The 13,920-nt window shown below is 56.8% G+C and overlaps 1 protein-coding gene across 1 annotated transcript in view; it reads right to left on the bottom strand.

Moving 5' to 3' along the window:
- LTBP2 (latent transforming growth factor beta binding protein 2) overlaps positions 1–13,920 on the bottom strand; it is a 99,136-nt gene that overhangs the window by 1,635 nt on the left and 83,581 nt on the right. The window contains exons 20-36 of the mRNA XM_010583712.1: positions 13,563–13,682; positions 12,497–12,616; positions 12,165–12,287; positions 11,842–11,967; positions 9,253–9,375; positions 8,823–8,948; positions 8,603–8,725; positions 8,242–8,373; positions 6,918–7,043; positions 6,011–6,154; positions 5,545–5,736; positions 5,342–5,422; positions 4,580–4,708; positions 4,191–4,331; positions 3,783–3,950; positions 2,968–3,243; positions 2,587–2,736 (exon numbers count right to left, since the gene is read on the bottom strand). Of these exons, the coding sequence (XP_010582014.1) occupies positions 2,587–2,736; positions 2,968–3,243; positions 3,783–3,950; positions 4,191–4,331; positions 4,580–4,708; positions 5,342–5,422; positions 5,545–5,736; positions 6,011–6,154; positions 6,918–7,043; positions 8,242–8,373; positions 8,603–8,725; positions 8,823–8,948; positions 9,253–9,375; positions 11,842–11,967; positions 12,165–12,287; positions 12,497–12,616; positions 13,563–13,682 (2,400 nt within the window). The remainder of the gene's footprint in view (positions 1–2,586; positions 2,737–2,967; positions 3,244–3,782; positions 3,951–4,190; positions 4,332–4,579; positions 4,709–5,341; positions 5,423–5,544; positions 5,737–6,010; positions 6,155–6,917; positions 7,044–8,241; positions 8,374–8,602; positions 8,726–8,822; positions 8,949–9,252; positions 9,376–11,841; positions 11,968–12,164; positions 12,288–12,496; positions 12,617–13,562; positions 13,683–13,920) is intronic.

The following is a 13,920-nucleotide window of genomic DNA, read 5'->3' on the forward strand; positions in this document are numbered from 1 at the left end:
CCCGCCAAAACTCCCCGCCCCCCCCCCCCCCCCCCCCAGATCAGCAGGGAGGAGTGAGGAGCAGCTGATGGGTTCAGCTGCCCACCCAAGGGAGAGTGAAGGCCCCCAGCAGTGACCGACAGACCCCCAGGAGGACTGAAGAGCTCTGCCACCCTGGGGACCTCGGGTTATCTGTAGCACAGGTGGAGGGGGCCATCTGGCAAAGAAAGGGAAGTGCAACCCCTGGGAGGGAGGCTGGAAGCAAAACCTCCAGGCACGGTGGGAGGAAGCACAGCAGTCATGGGAGGGAGGAGGAAGAGAGGGGAAGAGTGAGATGAGAGAGCTTGGGGAACAAGGCAGCCTTCATATGCAGCCAAAGCAATGGCTGAACAGGCTAAATCTCAGGAAAAGAACATCGCCATGGATGGGACGGGCTTGCTCAGAAGCCCAAGGAGGAGATGTTAGGCAGCACATCAGGGAAGACGTGCTCTGCAGCCTGGGAAGTGGGGGGAGGCAGCCTTGCTGGGGGCTCCAGGGAAAGGTAAAAGGGGGAAAAGCAGGCAGGCTGGTCTGGCTGTGGACCACTAAATTGAGAGAAGTAAAACAAGGCTACTTTAGCCCAGAGGCACCTGAAAGCCAGAAGTAGCAGAGTAGTGCCAGCGGTGTGCACCAAGCCCTGGAGCCTGCCCACTCAGGCAGGGCTGGGGGCAGGCAGCCCATCTTGCAGGACAAGGGCAAGCTAGCCCCATAGGGAGGCAAGAAGGGAAGCACTGCAGCTGCTACAGGAGTACTCCAAAGGCCTGAAGTCAGCAAGGTAAAAACATGGGGATCACTAAGCACCATGTAGGAGAACTGAAGGCGGGGGGGGGGGGGGGGGGGGGGGGAATGGAACAGGACAGGCTCCAGTGTAAAATGAGTGCTAATTAGTCCAGGACAGGAAAAGCAACAAGCAAAGGCTCCATAAATATGTTAGCAGGAAACAATGGGGAATGTTGTCTGGTCCTTATCGACAGAGGAAACAAAAGCCAGCCAAGCTGGCTGGAGCAGCTAATGCGGGCTTTGTTCCAGTCATCATAAAAATGCTTGTGGTGACCAGACAGGGTGCAGACCATGTTTGAAGTGTTTAAACGAGGGTGCAGGAGTACAGGGAGGGAAAGGCCACACTGTGATGGAGAGGTTCGACAATTGGCTAGGTAAAGCAGTTACATTCATATTGCTAAAGGCTTGCTGCAACTCATCTTCACATGCTTAATGCTCCTGCAGTCCCTGAAAAGTTGGCAGTTCTCTCTGAGATGGAGGGTAAAGGAGGTCTCAGAGACCCAAGGAAGGGTAAATTTGGTAACTACCTTCAAAAACAGAGAAGGGAGAATCCAGAATTACAGACTGGTCACCCCCATTCCCTTAAGCAGACCAGGTTTGTGAGTGATTAGGTCACAACCCTCCAAAGGATATCAGGGTCATTAAATAGCTGATGCAGATCTGTTAAAGCCTGATTACGTTAATCCAATCTGGTTCCCTTTGCTGACCTGATAACTGGTCTGTCAGATAAGGGAGAAGTGGTGGATATGATGTGCCTTGGCCACAGTGAAGATTTCAACACACTCTCACATGACACTCAAGCAGACAGAGAAAATACAGGCTAGGTAAAAATGCGGCAATTGCACAATGGGCTGCAAAGCTGCACTCCAAAGGTAATTAGCAATACCTGGCTGTTACAATAAAAGCCATTTAAGCAGGGGTCTGTCCTGACCCCTAATCCATCCAGATGTTGTCATTAAGGTGGACGAAGGAAGAATCCCCATGCTTATAAAATGTATCTGTGTGATGCCACACTGCAAGCACTTTGCAGTGTTCAGACTCATTCTGATCAAGCAGAGAAGCGGTCCAAAATCAACCAGACAAAATTCACTGAAGGAAAATGCAAAGCACTGTGGCCAAAGAAAGGGAAACGGTGCACAAATGCAGAACGGGGAGTAAAAGCTCAGGCAGCCGTTCTGCCCAGCAGCATTTGGGGAGGGAGAGAGACCACAGGTTCTGTATGAAGCTGCATGATTGTGTCATGCAATAAAGATGCTGGGAGCTGCAGTAAGTGCCGTGCCTAAGGAAAAGGAGAGTCTGCATCTGCTCTGTTGAGCGCCCGGGGCCTCAGCTGGCTTGGGGAAGCTGCACTGTGAAAAGGATGGAGACATGGCATAGGGATGTAGAGGAAATGCAGAGAGAAGCTTTAGAGACAGTGCCTCATAGGGCAGGGTGGAAAGTGAGGAATTTCATCAGGGCAATGGCGAACGTAGAGGAAATTAATCAGGGATAGAGTCACAGTGGCTGGTGATAATACAAGAGCGTTACGCAAAGGGAGCCATCAGGGGCTCCCCGTGATGCCCAGCGGTGCCCTAGCTGCCAGCAGAAAGTGGCCGCCTGAACCTCCAGGAAGGTCGTCCCAGGTCTACGGGAAGGAAGCGCTAGGAAGAGCCGGGACTCCTCCGCCAGCTGTCCCGGCCAGCACCGCCAGAGAGCGGCAGCCGGCAAGGAATGCGGGGGCCCGGCTGCCCGCACAGCCCCGGCTGCCCCGCCCGGCAGCCCCCGGGGCTGGCCCCGGCCGCCACTCACCCACGCAGGCCATGCGGGTCATGTCCAGCTGGAAGCCGTCAAAGCAGTCGCAGGTGTAGCCCTCCCGGACGCGCACGCAGCGCCCGTTCTCGCAGCCGTTGAGGATCCCGCACTCCTCAGCCTGCAGCCCCTCAAAGCCCTCGTAGAGACCTGGAGGGTGGCAAGGTGGTGTCAGACCAGGGTGATCCTCCGCCCAGCTGTGGAGGGGACATGGGGGGCACGCGGCGAGACGGTGCCGGTGGGGCCAGGACCGACTCAGAGCTGCCAGGAGCAGAGCTTGCTCCAAGCCTGGAGCCCCCTGGCCGGGGTGGGAGCTGCCAGGCAGTCCCCATGGACACAGGCTGGGAGGGAAGGCACGTCTCTGTGTCTCCCAGTACTCACCAGTTTGGCTGGGCAGGTAGCGGGGCGGGGACCGCCCTGGGCTGTGGTGGAGAGGTCTGCCGTGATACTCACTGTTGGGCTCCCTCCGAGGGAAACCAGCATCGGGGTTTCCATACTCGGACTCCAGGTAGTTGTAGTAGGGGCCCGTATCGGGGCTGGGAAGGCCATAGTGGGGGTCTTCCAAGCCTGGTGCGTACTCATACCTAGGTCTTTCTCGGAGCTCAGCCCCTCTCTCACTGTCTTCACTGGCCCCATTACACAGGAAAGCAAAATCAGCTGCAAGCAGTGAGAGAAAAGGGTCAGCAGCCTGGCTCAAGAGAGATAGGTCCACTATGGCCAGAGAGGGTAGATCCACACCAGGCCAGCAGAGCCAGGCCTGCTGGGCTCAATGGGCTCCAAAGCTGCAGCTCTGTAGTTTGCTGATGGGATCCTGTCTTTGAGAAGACCAGCTCCTGTCTGGGGCCACCAAGTTCTTGAGCAGCAAGAAGCCTAGTTCCCAATGTGCTCCCATCCCCGGCTGCCACTGCCTCACCTCTCCTAAGCTAAGCAGGAGCAGCGGGATGCACAGAGCAGCTCTCCCCTCGAACACCTTGGACTCATTGCAAACCAGTTTCAGGTACATCCTACCCACTGGTGCAGCTCAGCCCTGGAGAAGTGGTGGGTTCACCCACTCCTTGCGCTGGCTTTGGCAATGTAGGCAACAAGAGGAACCCTTGCTGCAGTCATACGTGGCTGACTCTGCATGACATGACCACTGGCAGCCCAGTCCGTCCCCACTTCTGCCAGGGGATGCTTGCCCACGCCGCCCCGCTCACCAGAGGACCTGTGCGGGCAGAGCGCACAGTTCTGGCCCCAGGCTTCACCAAGCCGGCAGCAGCACTCGGTGTACGTGGTCTGCTCGCCATGCAGCAGGTCTTGGCAGATGTAGTCGGCAACGGTCTGCCAGCAGACATCCAGGTGGATTTCATACTCCTCCAAGGCATCTGTCAGTGACACAAGCAAAGGATGCCATGAAGATCCAGAAGAGTGCTACCCTACCTTGTCCTGAGAGGGATGACCATGTGCTCCAGCTCCTGCCCCCCCTGCCATGGCTGCACACTGTGCTGATGCTGGCACACCTCAGCCTGACACTGAGCCCCCACCTGCTGCTCCCTGCCGGGAGACCCAGCTGTGGGGCAGGATGTGCAGGGCGAAGGTGTGCTGTGGCGGGGGCCCGGGCTCACCTGCCCTGCTGGAGAGGTTCACACACCGATTGCCAGTGGCATCCAGCACAAGAGGGAGGCTGCAGAAGCAGTGGTAGGAGCCGTCTGTGTTCAGGCACTCGCCATTGATGCAGTACACTTCGTTCTGACACTCGTCCTGGTCTACCCATACACAAGGACAGAGCAATGTTTCAGGCTGGCAGACATGAGCAATATGACCCTTCCCTTTCCCCAAATGGGGACCTCAGGGGCTCCTGCCACCTCCTCTCTCGTTCCCCAGGAGGGTCCCAGGAAGCCTGTTGTCCAGACCTGGCCCTGTAGCCTAGGCAGCAGCGACAACTCTGGGTGCAGCAGCACGTCTGTCCCTCTGTGCGCAGTGGGGTGCCTGCTGCACTTTGAGACCATCTTACCAACACACTCAAGCCTGCTGGAGTCGTAGAAGTAGCCCGTACGGCAGAAGCACTTGTAGCCCGGCACCGTGTTCAAACACTGTCCGTTGCGGCAGAACTCGGAGCCAAATATCTCACACTCGTCCATGTCTGAGGGAGGGATGGAGGGAGGGAGAGAGCATCTCAGGGAGCAGAGCCGTGGAAGCAAGGCGGGCTGGGTGTTGTACCTGCAGAAAGCCGGCACGGCACCTTGGCCTGGATCACTGGCAGGTCCCCAAGTGAGCCCCCCCCCCAGCCTGTCCCACCGGCTCCATGCCTGAGAGCAGAGGGGGAAGCACACACAGGCAGAGCAGGGCGAGGGATGGTGGGGAACAGAATACTTTCACAAATAGGAAATTCATGTGTGTTTCTGGAAGGTTGAGAACACAAGCCCCTGGAGATGAAGTGCCAAAGACTGAGCCAGCCAGCCACTGGGAGATCTGAGCAGTAACTGGAAGGGTTGTGTCTTACTAGACCCCATCCCTGGTTCAAAATGGGCATGGGAGAATTGTACGAAGAAAGAATCACTGCCAGCAGTGAGGCAGGACTGGAAGAAGGGCCACTTCCAGCTCGGTGATACTGGCAATCTGGGATTTCTCTGGATGGAGGAAAGCAGCAGCAGGGTGTTAGCATCCCCCACCACAGCCCCAGGGAGATATTTCTGTGGATGCATCTCCATGCAGGGCTTTGCACAGCACCCTCCCTCTTCCCCCTGGGAGAAATGAGAGAAAACGGCGCTAGTACCTGTGAAAGAGACTTTTCCTGAGAGCAGATCTTCCTGGGGAACATAGCCCTTCCCGAGAGGGCAGATCTCTTGGTACTCCACTAGCAAGGAAGCAGATGCCAAGGGGAGATGGAAAGAAAAGAAACGGCTTGTTAGTGCAACCAAGGTGGAGCTGGCAGGCAGAGCACAGGCCTTGCCTGGTGTCGAGGGGCCAGAGTCCTACCTGTGCCTGGGATGGGGCAGGGGTAAGTCTCACAGTTGTCACCCCAGGCTGCCCCCACAGTACAGCAGCACTCTTCCTTGGTGATGTTCTTGGCCAGGACACTGTCACACAGGCGAACATCACTGATGTGGTAGTAGCACTGCTTGCGCTCTGCACTGTCAGAGAGGTGGGCTGCGTGTGTCTCGGGGCCCTCTAGAAGACAGCAGAGCAGGGACGGGATGGGGTCCTTGGCACCCCAACGCAGCATCCCACACCTAGGAGGTCCCAGAGCACACCCATCACTGGCAGCATGGCCTTCCCAGGTCGCCGCTTTCAGGCTCCTCAGCTCTCCCCAGACAAAAGCTTGCCCATGCCTGCATGGGCTTGTACAGCCCTGGCAGCCCCTCAGCTTTATCTCACCCCAGCCAGGGCTACCACGCTCCTGCTCTAGCTGCCATCCATGCTTCTGTCCTAGCTGCCTACTCACCCATGGCTGCTCGGGGCTGGCACTGCCCTGCCTCTGTGTCATACTCCTCATGGTCGCTGGGGCAGAGGCACAGGAAGGATCCCTCCACGTTCTCACAAAGCGCAGTCCCGCACACAGCGACCATCAGCTCACACTCGTTCACATCTGCAAAGCAAGTGGCAGTGGTGGGCAGCGGAAGCCCTGCCTCTGCATGGGCAGCCTGTGCATGGTCTGCTGCATGGGGTCACCCTTCAGCAGGGAGATGTAAGCTGCTAGGGACAAGCTGAGAGCTCTGTTCACACCATGGCTCAGCACAAGTCTGGCAAGAGCTTCCTGCCCTGCTCTCAGTGGATTCAAGGAGCCTGGACTCCAGCTTGCAGTTAGTCACTGGATCACAGGATCGTCGGAGGTATGTAGCACAACCCCTGCTCAAAGCAGGGTCAATTATGGGATCCCACCAGGCTGCTCAGGGCTTTGTCTTGTTGGGTCTTTAAAACCTCTAAAGCAGGCAACTGCACAGCCATCTTAGGCATCTGTTCCACTGCCTGCCTGTCTTCATGGTGAAAACGTTTTTTCTTATATTACACCCTGCCTGTTCTCTCCAGGCACCCATTAAAGTACCTCTCTAGCACCTTCAGTGCCTCCAGCCCCTGAGCACCTCCTTTCCACCTGCACAGAGAAGGGCTCCACGTTCACTGGGAGCCACTCACTTTTTCATAGAGCCCTGCTCCTTTGCAGTCTCAAGGATCTGCTGTGCTAAGGGGAGGATTTTTGCCTCCACGAGCTGCCCTGTCCATGTCTGGGATTCTCCACGTGCAGATGCAGTCCCTGCCCATGCTCTGGGAGCTGTCACACAGCGGGGACACCAGCCTGGCATCCGCTGATGGCTCTCCCTCACTGACTGGCAGAGTGATCAAGGGACACTCACCAACACAGTAGTGCCCAGAGGGCGAGCTCTCATAGCCACGGTCGCAGAGGCAGCGGAAGGAGCCATCTGAGTTCTCGCAGAAGCCATGGCTCCCGCACAGCGTCTCGTTGGCACACTCATCTATATCTGCAGCAGAGCGGAGAGCAGGAATTGCCCCAGACCCCACCTCTCCCAATGGAGCCCCCCGTGTCCAGGCCCTTCTGCTCTGACCCCAAGACCTGGGGATGGGGCAGGCATTCCCTTGATGTGAGGGACTGTGTCTGGCTGCCCCACTCACTCCCCTGCTATGAGTGCACATATTAAGAGATGCTTCCTGCAACATCCAGAGCTGCAAAGAGGCCACGTGGATAGAGCAACAGGAGCAAAGTGGGAATGGGAAACGGATGTGAAGCGTGGGAGGTGGCTGGCAGGGGTGACTGAGGGTAGCACAGGTCCCTGCAGAGGCATAAAGGGACACAGAGCCTACAGGCTCACATCAGCAGGAGATACAAGGGTGCAACTGAAGTGTATGGAGCAAGAGCAGAAAGATATAGTATGATACCCTCCTGCCCCATTCTTCTTGAGCTGGTCTTTCTCCAACTGCTATAGTGCCAGGGAGTAATCTCTGCCTTGCCCCAGCCTGGTGGGGTTGGACAGTCACAACCGGGTCCTCTGCCTACAGAGGGCAGGTTTACAGCCCTGCTGGCTGCATCCCGCTCCCCTCCTACTGCTGGATGGGAGAGATTTCCCTGGAGCCAGAGCAGCTGCGTGCCCCCAGCCTGCTGCTCCCAAGGCCAGGAGTATCTCCACATGCTAAATCTGAGTCTTGGAGCAGCCCAGAGGCTGGCAGCAGCTCCTCCTTGCTGCAGCCTTCCCTGAGCCGGGGGGAGCCTCAAAAACTGTAGAAAGCCCTTTGCTCTTTCCTCTTTGCTGGAGCCTGAACTCCAAACCCAGAGTCCCCAGCCTAGCACATAGTGGTACCAGCAGCCTTTGCCCTCACCCAGCCCTGCCAGGCAGGTGACAGGCACAGGCAGCAGCCCCAGCAAGCACAGCCTACAGGGAGCTGTGGTCCAGCCCCAAGCCTGGAATGGCTGTAACCTGCCCAGGACTCTCCCCGAGCGGAAAGCAGCACAATGCAGTGTCTGTTCCAGATGCCAGGAAGAGAGAAGTCTAGACACAAGCAGGCAGCTCAGCCAAGAAAACAAACTCTCAGCATTATCTGCCTCTCCACCAGCCACACGTTTCCTCCTCCTCCTCCTTCTCCCCCGCGCCCCTGGCAGAGATGTCCCACAGCCACCCTGTCACTGCCAGGAGGAGGGACAGGGACACCCAGGGCCATACTCACCAATGCAGTCACCCAAGGGGGTCCAGTGGAAGCCAGGCTGGCAGCCCATAATACAACGGTAGGAGCCCAGGCTGTTCTGGCACCGCCACGTGCCACAGATGGCATCCCCGTATTCTTTACACTCATCCACGTCTGCAGGAAGAAGGGCAAGGGGATGAGGATGGTCAGACGGGGACCCTGCTTGCTCACTGCAGCACGTGGGTCAAGTTCAGCTGGCTGGAGGCCCTGAGCCATTGCTAGTCCTCCTTACAAGTCACCAGCAACTTTGGGTGCTGGGAGCAGAACTGCCCTGCCCCCTGCACTGGCTGCATCTATCCCCCCAAGTCCCAGGGGGCTAATCTCCCCAACACTGAGCTCTCACCCACGCAGTCATCAGTCTCCTGTGAGTGTTTGAACCCATTTTCACACAGACACCTGTAGGAGCCTTCTGTGTTCAGGCACTGGCCCTGCGAGCACCGGGACTTGTCTGTGCATTCATCCACATCTGCAAAATCAGGCCAAAATCATCAACCTGGACCTCACAGCAGGGGAGGGAACAGAGGGCAGGACCAAAGGTATGTCACTGCCATCCTCCAGCTCACCTTGGCAGCTGACTCCGCCAGCCGTGTTCGAGAAGCCAGGAGCACAAATGCAGAAGTAGGATCCATGACTGTTGAGACACTCGCCACTGGGGCTGCAGATCTCGCTGTTCAGGCACTCATTCACATCTGCAGAGGGAGCAGAGTCAGGGCCACGCACCCGGCCCTGGGGGACACCCTTCACCAAAGCCACATGGATTCCCTCTCCCCAGTCTCTTATAGGCAGCTCTTGCAGTGCTCATGGCCCCTTGCTTTTCTTGCCATGGAGACAGAGATCTTCCCTGTCCATGGTAATCCTGCATTTGGCTACAACCTTATGGATGTGCCATGCATGGTGGCATCACCTGCCCTTTCTCCCTGCCGAGAAAGAAGGGGGATCCATAGGGAGGCTGTATGTCCTGGACCCAGAGGACTGCAGGGATGGGGTTTGTACCTTCACACATGGTGCCGTTAATGAGCTCGAAGCCAGTCTGGCAGTGGCACTCGTAGGAGCCCGGGGTGTTCCTGCACTCTCCCCCCAGGCACTGAACAGCAGGGTCCTCACACTCATCGGTATCTGCCAAGCAGAAGGGCACATCACAGAGTGAGGCCTCAGCTCTTGCTGCCACTGGAGAAGATCCCCACCCAGGGAAGCCATCATGCAGCTGTTGGCCTGCAAAGTGGGTTTGAGCTGCCCTCCCAGACCACACCGTCACACTGAGATGAGGGCAGAGACTCCCTGTTACTGGGGCGTGAGGAGTCAGCTCAGACCCTTTACTCCCCTCCATCATGGGGACCAAGATAAACTGGATCCCAGCACCAAGTCAGTGGTGCCCAGTGACAGGACCAGAGGCAATGAGCACAAACTGAAACACTGGAGGTCCTGTCTGAATATCAGGAAACACTTTTTCACTGTGAGGGTTACTGAGCACTGGCACAGGTTGCCCAAAGAGGTCGTGGAGTCTCCCGCCTTGGAGATATTCAAAAGCCATCTGGATGTGGTCCTGGGCAACTGGGTCTAGGTGGCCCTGCTTGAGCAGGGGGATTGGACAAGATGATCTCCAGAGCTCTCTTCCAACCTCAGCCATTCTGTGATTCTGTGAGGACAGGGATACTGCTAACCCCAGTGTCCACCTCCAGCAGAGCTCTGCACTGGGTACCAGAACCACCGAGAGGCCAGTGCAGAGCCACAGTTGCTGACAAACCCTCTCTCCAGCCAAACGCACAAAGAGCAAACATCAGGAAAGTAAGCCAGCACCAGCCATACCTTATGCGGCAATGCTTTCCTGCCTGCCAGACTTGCCTACAATGTCCTCCTGGCAAAGCTGGCTGGGGGGCCTACATCAGCTCTTACCCAGCTGCAGAGCTCCACAAACCCTCTCCCACCCAAGTTCCACAGGCCTTGGACAGAGCCTGCTGGCAGTCTGAGGATTTTGCTCACAGCAGAGGAGAGAGGGGTAGCTTCCCTCTGACAGAGGGCTGCGAGATGCCAGGAGACTGCTGTTGCCTGCAGGCCCATGAGGTAGGGGGAAGCACTGGAGGGCACTGCTAATCAGAAGGATGGGTTGGTGTGCAGGCAGCAGAAGACGTGCTAGTAGAGAAGGTCCTGCTCTACTCTTCTCCCCTGCCAGGAGCTAAAGTCCTGAGACTGGCACAGGGCAGGGACCTCCTCTTCCCCTTCGCAGAGCACTGAGCATGCCAGAGGCATAAATGAACATCGCTCCCTACTGCCTCCGGGCAGGATTCCCAGCTGTTCAGTCTCAAAGGGTTGCAAGTAGCAATATTCTTGAATCTTTCTGGAGATGAACCATAACCTAGTTTATTTATCACAAAACTATCATGAAACCCTTATCATTTTTCAAATATGAAACCCAGATCCACAGACAAGGCCACCAGCCAAGGCAGGGAAGAACATGCCATCCTGCCATCTGGTCAGTGTGACCCAAACAGTATCGAACCCTGATAAGGTGCCCTCGTGACAGGGCTGGGGCAAGGTGGCTGAGAAGGGGCTCACATGGAGTCTTGGGAAAGGGGGAGAGCAGATGGAAGTGATCAAACCATGGTTCTTCCATTGCACCCAAAAATCAGTTGGAAAATAAGCTCATTTCACACTGGCTTTTTCAGACACTAAAACAGAGGAGAATAGAAGGAGAGCCTCCCTCTCCTTCCCCATTGGAGGCCCCCATGCAGGGGGGGTGTTCTGAGAGTCATATCAAAGGCAAGATCTTCTGTTTGCCAGCTATGTCGAGGCTGTAGAGCTCTGCAGTGCTCCAGAGAGAAATTTACAGCACACGGCCAATCTTTAAACAAATACCTTTGCCAGCTCTGCCCCCTCCGTTCCCTTGCTCCAAAGAGGGAATTTGCCTCAAGCCATCTCAAGCCCAGGACGTCCCCTGGGGGCAATCACCAGGAAGGGAATTTCCATGCCTGTGCTGGGGGAGTCAGGCTATAAGGCTGGGATGGAGTGCTCTCATGTCTCAGCAATGCAACCAACATAGATCAATGCTGGTGTTAACTGCCATGCATACCTGGCACAGCAGAGCCCTTGAACTAAGCTTTCCTTTTTAAACATGTCCAAGTTACATTAGGGGCTGGGGAAAAATGATGAAACATGGGTGCCCACAGTCTCTCCACTGGCTGTGGACCCAAGGTTTCTCCCTCTGTTGAGGACCTACATTTGGGGCATGTGCTCCCAGGCACATGGTTCTGAACTGAACCACACACAACTCCTCTGCCCATGTTTCCAGGCCTCCTGTACTCCGCTGGCCTTTGTCAGCATCCCCCAGGTCATCATTAGTCCAGGAGTCTCATCAGTGAATCCTTCCCCCCCATCCTCTTCCTGCGTGAGGAAGACCATCTTCCTGCTGCTCTAGGTGACATCTGCTTGCAGCGCCCCATGCTCTCTGCTGATCAGAGCTAAAGAGCTGGAGACGGATCCCAAGGCTAAAGGAAGTCCCCAGGCCCCACCAGTAACCCAGCTATTGCAATGTCTCTTCCCTCATTCCCTCCAGCACCCGCTCCTCTGTCCCTGGGAAAGGGATACCTTCACACATGCTGCCATCTCTGGAGATGGTGTAGCCAGCGTCACAAGCCGTGCAGGAGTAGGAGCCCTCCGTGTTGAGGCAGAGTCCAGAGGGACAGGCAGCCTGGGCTGTGCACTCATCGATGTCTGCATAAGCACATGAGGGAGAGCAGGATGAGTGGGAATGATGCGGAGTAACCATGACCGGGGCAGATGTGTTGAGAGAACTAGCCAACATGGTGGCCAGGACTCAGGCAGAGCCAAGCGCTCAGGAAGAGCCTAGGGAAACCTCTGGATTGGGTGCATGACACTTCAGAGGGTCTGGACCCACAGCCCCCTGGTACCTTGGCAGCTTTTCCCATCAGTTGCCACCTCATAGCCCTGGTAGCAGGAACAGCGGAAGGAGCCGTCCAGGTTGACACACCGTCCATGAGCACAAGTCCCCTCCGCAAGGCACTCGTCCACGTCTGCGTGACACAGCAGAGGCCAACATGGCATGGGAGGATGCACAGGGCCGTCCCCACCACCCAGGCCACAAGGGTGCTGTGCCCTGGCCACGCAGGCTGGCTGCCCGCGGGAGAAGGGTGCTGCCTGTGCCCCTGCTCCTTGTGAGAGTTGCAGGGAGCACTTCTGTGGGGGGTGAGGGTGCTGCCCAGAGACAGCCCAAGCTCCTCACCAATACATCTCCCATTCCTGGGCCGGTAGCCATCCCCACAGCTGACACACTTGTAGGATCCCAGCGTATTGACACACTTCCCACTGCGGCAGGGGCTGGGATCCACGCACTCATTGACATCTGCCAAGAAACACACTCCTTTCAGGCTCCCAAAGGTGAAAAGTGCAGCCTTCTCCAGGATGTCCCTGCCAGCTGGATCCTCAGACTCCCCCTCAGGGGGACAGCGATGCCCAAGAGGAAGTGAGACAAGTTTGCCAGGTCTTGGGCAACACTTCTTCTAGTCCCACTTACCACTCAGGATCCTACACCCACACCTGAGGGCTGACATAATCCAGCAGCAAAAGTTACTGCCACAGGGTGTTGCCAAGGCCAGGAATGTGCATGGGCAGAAAAAGGGATCAGAGAACATCTGTGCAGGGCTGTTTCACCTGGGACCTTCATAACTATGATTAGGATGCAGCCTCCAGCTCAGCAAGTCCTTAAGGCAAGTGCTTTCTGGAGGCCATGCGGGGGGAGCAGCATTCTGTGCATGCCCCATTTCTCATACTGCCTCCTAAAATAGTCTCCCACTCTCTGTTGGAGATGACCTACTGAGAAAGTGGGATCTTTGATCAGGCACATTGTATGTTCACAAGGTTGAATGCTCTCAAGGGCCCAGGTCATGCCATGTGAGTGGGATGCTGTGGGCACAGGTGGCCTGAGTCTCTGCAGCCTGCTCTCCCTGCAGTCCACTTGCCAGCATGAGGGTCTGGTGACAGAGGAAAAGTGGCAGGAAAATGGATGGGCAACTCCTCCCAGAATGGGAACCTGGCATGGACTGGTCGTGGGGGATCTCCCTGGGGAGGTGGGAGAGGATCTTGGGAGAACTCCCCTCTCTGCCCAGGAAAGCCTGTCCCTCCTGCAGGCAGAGAAGAAGACAGACAGCCCTCAGGGAGAGTACAGGGCAGACAGACATGGGGGGGTCCTTCATCCCTTCCAGGAGACATGGAGCGGTGAGGAAAGAAGGTGTTCAGCCATGCACAGGGTGCGTAGGAGGGGCAGGGGAACAGGGAGCAGCAAGCTTCACCTTCACACTGTCCTCTGGGACCCATGGCAAAGCCCTCCTTGCACTCGCAGCGGTAGGAGCCAGGGGTGTTGATGCATCGCTGTCCCCGGCAGGTAGAGGGCTGCTCACACTCATCTCGATCTGGCAACAGACAGGGAGACAGTCCTTAAGTCTTCCCCCTCCAGCATGTGGAAGGCTGGGTGCAGGAGAGGAGCTGCTCCACCTGCAGCGCTCTGCCTAGGGGACCCATGCCCAGGCTCTCCTCCATCCCCCATCTGTCTTAGCACCCCCTTTGCCATGAAGCAGTGATCAGGGCTGGCATTGCAAGCTCCGGCCCAGATGATCATGGGCAAGGTCCTGTCCCTGAGCAAGCAGGAGA

The sequence above is a fragment of the Haliaeetus leucocephalus genome, unplaced genomic scaffold (genome assembly GCF_000737465.1).
Source record: "Haliaeetus leucocephalus isolate CR32 unplaced genomic scaffold, Haliaeetus_leucocephalus-4.0 Scaffold932, whole genome shotgun sequence".
NCBI lineage: Eukaryota > Metazoa > Chordata > Aves > Accipitriformes > Accipitridae > Haliaeetus > Haliaeetus leucocephalus.